This window comes from Saprolegnia diclina (genome assembly GCF_000281045.1).
Source record: "Saprolegnia diclina VS20 unplaced genomic scaffold supercont1.25, whole genome shotgun sequence".
Lineage (NCBI taxonomy): Eukaryota > Oomycota > Saprolegniomycetes > Saprolegniales > Saprolegniaceae > Saprolegnia > Saprolegnia diclina.
Window position 1 is genome coordinate 625,354 of NW_008246092.1, and position 10,435 is coordinate 635,788.

Here is a 10,435-nt window from a genome sequence, read left to right on the forward strand (position 1 = left end):
CTTATTTCGAACTAATACGAGGTCACCTTGTGCCTAATTTAACCCACCGGATGGTAGCTCAGATGGGATCCAGTGGTTTCCGCAAGGATGTATACCCATTTCGCACTGCTTTCGCCAGTCAATAGACGCCACTTTGGTGCAGCCTTGTGCAGTCTAAAGACATGCCTAGGATGAAAACCTGGTGCGCTGCGCTCACGATCAAGGTTGCTATTGGTACGTACGCGATTGCACGTTTCGCACTTGGTTCGTCGTGCCGTGGTGCCATCGCTTGCGGATTTTCAACGCTCTCCGCGATGACCCTTGGTGCGCTTCCCCTTACACCCGCACAATCTGACCCCTAACGCTCCTTGCTTGACGCACTAGCCACCCCTCACGAGCACACTGGGAACTCCACTTCCTTTATAGAATGACATGTCAACAACTCATTGCAGAAACAGGAACAAGATCTTATTCAATTGGCTTTCAGTTGCACCAGACGTAACGCCAATATGGACCGTCGTCGTTTTAGACGCCGACATACGCAAAGAGGATGAGACTCAGAGACATGAGTCCCATGCCGCCCAGAATCGCGACCGAGACGGCGTGGCCGTCGGGGTAAAACTTGACGGCCGACGGGATGAGCTCCTTAATTGAGAGCGTCACCATCATGCCAGCAACGAGACCAAACATTGCACCCTCGAGAGACGGGTTGAGACCGTCGCCGAGGATGAAGAAGGCGAGGATCGCGCCGAGCGGCTCCGCGAGCGACGACCCGCATGCCCACAAGAATGCTTTCCAGCGGTTGCCCGTCGCAAAGTAGACGGGCGTCGCGACAGCAATGCCTTCGGGAATATTGTGCAGCGCAATACCAATCGCAAGCGTGGCGCCAACCTTGAGGTCGTGGACCGCCGCCGTGTACGTGGCAATGCCTTCCGGGAGGTTGTGGATCGCAAGCGCAATCGCCGTGAGGATGCCCGTGCGGTTCATGGCTGCCTTCTCCTTGCCGGCGAGCGTGTCTTTCTCGCAGTCGAGCGGCGTCGAGAGAGGCACGTGGCCGTCGACGACTTGTTCGAGGCGCGAGAGATCGGCGACGTCGATTTCGTCCTTGAGGTCGGGCGAGAGACGGTGGACAAGCGCATCAAGGAGGTAGATGATACCGGCGCCAATGGCAAAGGCAATGTTGGTATAGACCCACGCGTTGCCCTCGCACGTCGGGTCGCACTCGCCAGCCGCGTTCGCGTTACCGGCCATGAATTGCTCGACAGCCTTTTTGAAGATCTCGACGAGCGAGATGAAGATCATGACGCCACCAGCGAGCGCGAGCGCGATCGAGAGGTTCTTGGCGCTGGCCATCTTGACCATGGACGCGCTAAAGATGATGAGACCGCCGAGGCAGGTCGCGAACGCCGCGGCCCACGTGAGGGCAAAGGCGATGCCGACTTCCTTTGTGACTTCTGGCATGCGTATCAGAGAACAAGTAAGCGAATGGCAATCTGGTCGCCTGAATTCCAGTGCTCGTGACCAGATTCAACTACCATGGACACGGGAGGAGGAATCATAAACGATGCAGTTATCAGTGCGTGGGAAACGCGACCGAGCTATTGGCTGATGTATACACTACACGACGAACCACGTCTGGGCTCTACGTCGCCTTCTCCGGCTCCTCGCTCAACACGAGTGGCCACGCCAGCACCTTGTCCCGCGGATCGCGCTCCTGCCTCCGCCGGCCTAGATCAAGATCATCACCAGCGCCTACACAACGAAGAAAGTCCGACAATTTTATTTAGCGTAGATTTACGTATCTATTTTAATAGACGACCCACTTCAACAACAACAACGAACCACGTCTGGTGCTTTGAAGGGTATTTTCATAGATTTGGATGCACCTAGCCCTTTTTCCTTGATTGATATCGCTTCAGAAAGCGCCCACGACACCTAAATTGCAGTGAAATCAACCACAGGTTCATGCTCACTAGACTTTGTGCTGTGGAAAAGCAGCAAGCATTTCAAACCAGAAACGATGCCAAACCTAGTATGATGTGCTCTATAAGCGGAAAGAGACGTCAAATTTCATCGTGGCGACGAAAGAAACAAGAGTCTCCTGTTTTACGTAACGCTAACCTAGCTGTGTGACGAGAAAACCTTCGAATGGTCTTATTGTATGCAGCCGTTTCGCATACTCTACGCTAGTACAGCTTACTGGATACTAGTACGGCACAAACGAGCGAAGCATATTGTTGTCACCCATTTCACCATTGATAACCAGCAGTGGTGCTTTGAGATGCGCATAATTGATATCAACCCACAAGTACGTGATGCCGAAGCATGGACTGGTGCGCTACATACTTATCTATGTGCGCAGTCACGTCTGTAGTGCTCTAGCGCCGAGCTAGCATGGCTAATGGTTGCATTCGAAGTCACCGTCCAGAACTGTGCGCGGTCACAGCTCTTGTCGATGGCTACGGCTTTCTCCGTCGCAGTGGCCGTTGATCCTGGTAACCGAGGAACGTTAGTTGTTGACGTGAGTCTATTTAGATATAATTTACACTGAACTGTTTTTGGGGGTGGACTTTCGATTCAGAGCGTGTTGTGCTAGACGGCAGCAGCGGCGAGGCTTAGCCGTGTTGAAGGCGAGGCGTATGGATGGCGCAAGCCGGGACGAGATTGTCACGAAGCCAGATGTCGTGGCGCAGGGCGTGCATCATTTGGAAGAGGCACATCGCTTGGGTATTGAACATCAAGTGGTGAAGATGCACCATGGTCAAGAACGCGGCGCGGGCAGCGGCCGCTTCGGGTGTCACGACGGGCGCCTCGGGAACGTTAGTGGTGCAATAACAACGTTTGTATCTGCCCAGGTACACGCACTTGTGTACCAAGATACCATGTACTACAATAGTACATGGACCAATGTGAAATTTCGTGGTGTGTCACAATACGGGCCAACCCATTGGCTATATTTCGATACATTTTGATTGGATGCAAAAGTGAAAGTACAGTACATACAGAGAGACATTCCAATAATGAAAGTGCGAGAGAAATAAAAGAGCGAGAGACCAGGTATAGAAGCAGACCGCAATTGGATGAATTTTCCTCAGCTCTCCATATTAGTCATGTTCTCGTCGTTCGCTGCAGGGATCGCCCGCTTTCGCAATTGCCCAAAGCTTCGCTTTAACGCCAAAGACAGAAAAAGGTCTTACAAGCCCACATTGTTTAGAACGTGTATGTTGGACGTCTGCTCGAGGCGCTCTGCCACTGTCTGGAGACACTACCGGTAGATCACGTAGGCCAACACGGTTGACTAAAACGCCTAGGCGTGGATGACTGTTCAGCCTAGGGTGGCGTTCTGAGAACGTGGCTGGTCCTGAAGATAGCGTACGTGCAGCCGTACGTGTGACTCAAGCTCGTGTGACGTGGTAGCATTGGAGAAAGACGACGCAAGTAGAGCGGCTATAGCAACTCTGTACCTACCATCTAGCGCGACGGGCGATGATGTGCATGGCCTTGTCTTTGTCAGTGCGACAGGACTTAACTGTGCAAGGCAACTTCTACCCCTGTAGCCAACGGAGAACGTGTGGCAATGTACGGCCATTTTTACGAATCAACGATTGGTTTATATTCCGACGCGCTTCTCGGGTCTGGTTCAATGGTATCGATCTATCTATGGCCCCGCATTTCTTTGGACGCTAGTCGACGTTCTATATTATCAGCTCCACGTTGGACCATGAGCTCGACCACAAAATGCTAGAGCTATTTAAGCTGCTGGAATGGAGGCCAATCGACGCTGAGACAGAGAGGCCGAACTCTCTGTGGTAACGGTGCGGTTGTACAGGCCAGGCCCGCCGCTGCAATTTGCTGACGTGGCGACCTGACCATTCCGAATCCCCGCGGTTGGACAAGCAACTGCACGGTACCGTATTCGACTCAGATATAAGTAGACATTATTGTGGACGTATAAAGTACTAGGAGAGGCAAAGATTCCTCCGTCTCGATGACGCAAGACGAAGGCAACCCACACCCTGTCTACGGTAGTCCGTGGTCAAGAGGGCCCTATTAAAATTCCCACTGTACCTTTCATACACGAAGCTTGCCGTATCATTCCCTCGCCATGACTTGCCCGTTTAGCACTAGTGTCGAAGAAACACAATATTTGCAACAGAAGGTGCTGGTGCATGCTGGTCACAGACCTTCCCAGCGGTTGACGTCGCGCAGTTGACGCAAGCATTGCTTGCGAGCACATCCAAGGTTTTGCGAAGAATTGGGATTGTTGCATGTCATTAGCACCTCCCCAAGAGCTCTCCCAAGAAGAAGTTGGTGCCCGGTTTACAAACGATACGACTATTTGTGCTCTGATACTATGCTGGTATCATACTGAGTGGGAGCGGAGCGAGAAAGAGTCAAGTTCAAACAGTGCAGGCAAATTCGCTAACAAGGTGCTGTTGGCGAGCGAGATAACGCTGCCGTTTACATATAATATAATCCTTCCCGCTGTCTCAATGCCACCTCTTCGTGAGCACAGCAACCTTGGCACCACCATTCGCTGCTTCCAGGTGCCGATCGCCTTCGATTTCGAAGCTCCTCGCAGCCAAATAATACGCGCGGAAGATGGTCGCGCACCTACAATGTCTGGGTATAGCTCAACTACACAACGCCATGTGGGAATCGCTGACGTTCCCATGTGGCACTTGACGCCAGGGCCAACTTGACTCTTGGCGCGCTCACGGGCTGGCCGTAAGCCAATCCGCGACATGGGCAAATATGATTGGCTAAATCAGATCCAATCAATTTTAAACCTCGTCCGAGAAGATACCAGAAGCATGAGGCTGTAAACCAGCTCCAGTCGACGTTATGATGCACGTATATGCAAGCGCCGAGCCAACTGTTCAGCACCGCCTTCAACGAATCGTTCAGTGCTTATTCGCCAAACAAAACGAGGCGGCATTTGAGAGGCTCACATTTCAATTTGCTTCGTCTCCAGCATGGCCTTCCACGCCATCTCAACGCCAACGCAACATGTGCAGTTGCACGTGGATGCCAAGCCAGCGCCGCCCAAGTTTGCGCTCGTCCCGCACATCGTCGCGGGGTTGCTCATGCTCTACTCCATCTTTGCCATCACGGTGATCTACACGCCGATGACGGCGCCCATCACGACGTCGTTCATCAACCCGCTCTGGGACATCAACCCCAAGGTCAAAAACTCTGGCCACTCGGAGATGGTCAACTACACGTACCTCTTCTTCGCCGTGATTTTGCCGCTCTTTGTCACCTACTTGATCGTCCGTTTGGCCACTCGAGGCGCGACGTTCCCGGTGCCGGCGCTCTCGCACATGCTCCAGCGCAAGCCGCGCCTCTTGTGGTCGCTCGTGAGCTACGGCGAGGTCCTCTTCTTGCTTCTCGTCGTCGTCGGCAACGTCGTCTTCTTCTACTACTTTTACAGCCCGCGCATCAAGCCCACGACCAAGACGCAGGCCAAGATCGAAACCGCGGCCAAGACGCTCGGCTTCTCGACCGTGTACAACATGGTGTTCCTCGCGCTGCCCGCGTCGCGCCACTGCTTTTGGATGGAGTGGCTCGGCATTCCGTACGCCCACGGTGTCAAGTACCACCGCTGGCTCGGTATCGTCACCATCCTCTGCGCGGCCGTGCACACGGCGTTCTACGTCCAAGTGTTTATCGCTGACAACGAGTCGCTCATGCTGCTGCCGTGCTTCAACTGCAACGTGGCCAAGGAAGGCAAGATGAACTGGATCAACACATTTGGCTGGATCGCGTTCCTGAGCATGTTTGTCATGGGCCTCACGTCGATCCCGTACGTGCGCCGCCACTACTACAAGGTGTTTTACTACACGCACTTTCTCTTCATTCCCGCCACGGCCTTTGCGATCATGCACTACGCCAACATTGCCATCTGGCTCTTCGCCACCATCGTGCTCTACATTGGCAACCGCATGCTCTCGTCTGCGACCATCCAAGCGCCGGTCGTCATCCAGAAGGCCGCCGCGCACCCGCACGAAGTGACCGAGTTGACCTTCGAGTGTGCTACGTCGTACCAAGCCGGCGACGTTGTCTACCTCAAGGTGCCGTCGGTCTCCAAGACGCAGTGGCACCCGTTCAGCGTTGCGTCGACGCCGCTGCACACGCCTGGCTCGCTCACGGTGTACATCAAGACGCTCGGTCAGTGGTCCGGCCAAGTGCACGAATACATTCGTCAGTGCACGGCTTCCGGTGTCGACCCCGTCGTGTACATGGACGGCGGCTACGTCTCGCCCGCACTCGTTCCAGCGTCGTATGAAAAAGTGGTCTTCATCGGCGGCGGCATCGGCGTCACCCCGCTCATGGCCCAGATCATGCACATCCTGCACACGGCGCCGTCGCAGGAAGTCCATTTGGTCTGGCACGTGCGCGACCTCCGCATGATGACGCAGTTCCAGCAGTGGTTCCACGAAGCGACGGGTCTCTCGTCCAACTTGCGCCTCCACCTCTTTGTGACCAAGTCTTCGCCGCCCGCGGAAACGGCGGTCGCCAAGCAAGTGTACGACCTCAAGAGCTCCAATGTGGCGCCGCGACCGTACGCCAACGTCTCGACGTTGCGCCAAGTGCTCTTGTTTGTCGCTGCGTTCTTTGGCGCCGGCACGCTCCTCCTCGCGGTTCACTATGGCAACAAGATTACGAGCATCGACCCGTCGTACTGGCCGCTGCAGCGCTTCGTCGAGTTTGTGGCGATGGTGGTCGGGTCGTACTGGGCGTACATTGTGGTTTTGATCAAGCCGTACAAGTCCATGCCGGTGGCCAAGACGCCGTTTGACGACGTGCCCAAGGAGCCGATGATGTCGGACGAGGCGTTCATCGAGCGCTACAGCGTCCAGCAGGGCCGCATGGACTGGTCGCGCTTCTTCTCGAGCCTCGTCGACGGCACGACCACGAGCTGGACGACGCCAGCGATCGGTGTCTACGTCTCGGGCCCCAAGACGCTCTCGCGTGCGATCGATGCGCAAGCGCACTCGACGCGCTTTGCCGTGCATCACGAAGAGTTTGAAATGTAAACGAGCTCGAGTCGTATGAACACCCAGTAACTGGACCGTAATTAATCGTTTATGTATCAAAGTCGTGCTTGTCCAACTATGATACTGAAGGACACAGTAGTCGTGCCCTCTCGATGGGCAACGATAGACTCCTGTTTGTGGCGCAGTGCTTTGTGCAGCACGAAGGTCAAATCAAGCATCTGATGTTAGCGGCGGACGAGCAGCTTGCCTTTAAATTTTGATGCAAAGCGTTTAATTTGTATGCAATACAATACAGTAATTAAATTATTCTATTGGTCTTTATTCTTATAATTTTGACCAATCCTGTGTGACTTGGGTGCACACACCACCGCGCGCGAGCGCTCGGGCGCGCCGAATGAAGTTTTTAATGAAGTCGCCCATACTTGGCGGAGCGATAGCAGACACTCTAGGAAGCATAACACGCTACGTCACGTCGGCGTTGGAGCGGCGCAGCAAGAGCAATCGACCACACTGTTACATCTGGTGTTAGCCATATATAGCCACATGTAGCCACTTTTAGTATGTTATTCGGACGAATCCGGACATTCATGGACTGAGTTCTGTGGTCGTATTTTTGGCATCAACAGGTTGCGCCACCTCGCCATCAACTGCGCTGCGCGCCGCTTCGCGGGCCTCACCGCCGCCCCGTCCTTGGTCGCCCGAACGAGCGGCAAAATGCGCTTGTCGAGGCGAGTGGACGCCAACCGTTTTACTTGGCACCACAATCTCCAAGGGCTTACAGCGCGGTTCGTGCTATCGGCATGCTCCCACCTAGCGCTGTGGGACAGTATCCGCGTTCTTTGCGAGCCTCGGGTGACGACTCAACGATACTGTTGCAGCGCAACCGCCGTGGTGTGGCCACTCTCACACGCCTGTCTACAAGTTTCATACCGTAATGCGTTTGCGGCTCAGGAACGGCGTCTCGGTGACGAGCTTGCTGCGGTCAACGAGCTACCGGTAGCCCTTGGACTGGTCAAAGGCGTCAGAATAATCAACTAACCGTGGCGTAGCAGAGGAAGGGCTGGCCCACGGCCGTGACCGCGATGGACGAATGTACCTGCATCAGCGTCGGCCGCGGCCTTGCGCTGCGCCTGCGCTTTCATGAGCGTCCTGATAACGTCGACCGCAATCGCGATTGGGGTCCTGGAGATACACCAAAAAGTCGTCGGCAAACACACCTCCGACTGGCTCGTAACGATCGCTACAACCCCAGGAAATATGCTCTGGGTTGCTCAGCAGCGATTGTCTACACATAGTTTTGACTCCTTGAGGCTCTCAACATCCAAGGGGACAAACGAATGCAACAGCGGTCGGACATCTGGAATACCGAGATGGAGAAGCACCAAGTGCAGATGGTTCATCGACAAAGACGTGGCTTTCCAAATGCATGCAAATAAAAATCGTCGTACTACAATCGTAAACACGCAGATTACCGCATGAACAGAGCATCATGTGACAGGGCAATGTTATCCACTATCGTAGACTCGTACTGTTTTGTAACGGCGCCCTTCTTGGTCCGCGCGTCCAGGTTCTCTCGGAATTCCTATTGCTGCCGTTGTCGGCAGTGCATCCCAAAAGAAGAGACGTGAGCGAGCCTTCAAAACGCAGCACCAAGAACGCTCCTTCCATGCAACTCAAGTGCCGCTCCTTGCATCACCCACGGGATATTCTCGACAGGCTGTCTGCATGAGCCAAGACCTTGTTGCGTTTCTATCATCACCCAAAACGCTGGCCACCTCGCCTTCGTAGTCGGTGGGTTTGGCGCCGAGCGCTTCGTGGACAGTTGACGCCACATCCAACTCGACAGGCTCCGTCGTGCTCTTGACAAGGTTGCACCAGGCAGCGGCATCATGCTCACGCAGGGACGGAGCTTACTACGACAATCGAATTGAGATTGAACAGTCCCCTTCCCCTTCACTTAGCGTTCGAGAGGCGTGCATGTCTTATAAAAGAGTCCCGGAACACGACCGATGGCGCTGGAACAAACTGTCGTTTCGAACCACCACGGCAAAGCACCGTCACCTAGGAGAAGCGTGACTGTGCGAGTTTCTTTATTGCAAATGATGTGCAAGCGTACCACGAAGTCCCACTTTCGCCTTCTTGAATATCCCATGATGGCTTGGAGAGCGCACTTGTCGCCAGCCCTTTCGTTGCGAAGTTGGCGCCACCGATTTTGCCAGGAGCCAATCAGGAACGTCCAACGCGGTGATTGGCCACGTCTTGGCCAACCAACGCGCGAAATCACGTGTCAAGATACCAAGACCAGTTGAAGCGCGAGGCCAACGAACGGTGCCAATCGAGGTCCATTTGAAAGCAACGACAACTCTGCTGTGATGCGCTCACGAAGTCGGCGAGTCTTCTGCGCATACCAAAGACGAAGCATTTCACACCACAATTCATTTTGCTTTCTCGACGCCAAGCACCATGGGCCACACATCGACCTATGAGGCGATGGCGACTCCGCCACTGCACGCGCCACTGGACGCTGAAGTCAAGTCGGTGCCGCGCAAGCTTGCTCTCGCCGCGCACTGGGTCGCGGGACTGCTCGTGCTCTACGCTATCTTTGGTACCACGGTCATCTACAGTCAAACGTCGATCGACATTATGAACAACTTTCTCTGTCCGCTCTTTGGCGTCGACCCGTACAAGTGGCCGAGCGGCCACTACGAGATGGTGGACGCCGGGTACTTCTTATTTGCGTCCATCTTGCCGATATTTGTGGCCTTCTTGCTCGTGCGCCTCGTGTCCCACGGCGCGACGTTTCCGATTTTCCGTGTGTCGTATGCGCTGCAGCGCAAGCCACGTTTCCTCAACTCGCTCGTGACCTACGGCGAGGCGCTCTTCCTTCTCGTTGTCGTTGGCGGCAACATCCTCTTCTTCTACTTCTCCTACACGATCCGTGTCGAGCCCACGAGCACGAACGAGCGACGGCTCGAGGCGGCGGCCGCTGCCTTTGGCTTTTTGACGGCGTACAACATGGCGTTTCTTGCGCTGCCGGCGTCGCGCCACTGCTTTTGGATGGAGTGGCTCGGTATTCCATACGCCCACGGCATCAAGTACCACCGCTGGCTCGGGATTTTGTCGATTTTGGCGCTCGTCTTGCACACAATCGTCTACGTCGTGTCGTATGCGCGCAAGCACGAGCTCATGAAGATGCTGCCGTGCTTTGATTGCGACGTTGGTGACGAAGGCTACGAGAACTGGATGATCTCGTTCGGATGGCTCTCGGGCTTTGCCATGTTCATCATGGGCATGACGTCGATCTCGTATGTGCGCCGACGCTACTACAACGTCTTTTACGTCACGCACTTTCTCTTTATTCCGGCCACGATCTTTGCCGCCATGCATTGGTCGGGCGTCCTCCTCTTTTGCTTTGTCTCGATGGTGCTCTACATTGGCAACCGCATGATGTCGTC

General features: G+C 54.6%; 3 protein-coding genes across 3 annotated transcripts; 2 read left to right on the forward strand and 1 right to left on the reverse strand.

The window, feature by feature from the left end:
* Positions 1-425: 425 nt before the first annotated feature.
* Positions 426-1,490, reverse strand: SDRG_08451 (hypothetical protein). The gene has a single exon (XM_008614339.1). It carries the CDS (start codon positions 1,438-1,440, stop codon positions 505-507), a length of 936 nt encoding a protein of 311 aa, XP_008612561.1. The 5' UTR covers positions 1,441-1,490; the 3' UTR covers positions 426-504.
* Positions 1,491-4,946: 3,456 nt separating this feature from the next.
* On the forward strand, positions 4,947-7,080 carry SDRG_08452 (hypothetical protein). Its single transcript, XM_008614340.1, has one exon. It carries the CDS (start codon positions 4,956-4,958, stop codon positions 7,017-7,019), a length of 2,064 nt encoding a protein of 687 aa, XP_008612562.1. The 5' UTR covers positions 4,947-4,955; the 3' UTR covers positions 7,020-7,080.
* A 2,279-nt stretch (positions 7,081-9,359) lies between these two features.
* On the forward strand, positions 9,360-10,227 carry SDRG_08453 (hypothetical protein; the record flags this gene model as incomplete). The annotated part of the gene is made up of 2 exons (XM_008614341.1): positions 9,360-10,144; positions 10,218-10,227. The coding sequence occupies exons 1-2, from the start codon at positions 9,444-9,446 to the stop codon at positions 10,225-10,227; spliced, it is 711 nt and encodes a 236-aa protein (XP_008612563.1). The 5' UTR covers positions 9,360-9,443.
* Positions 10,228-10,435: the final 208 nt, after the last annotated feature.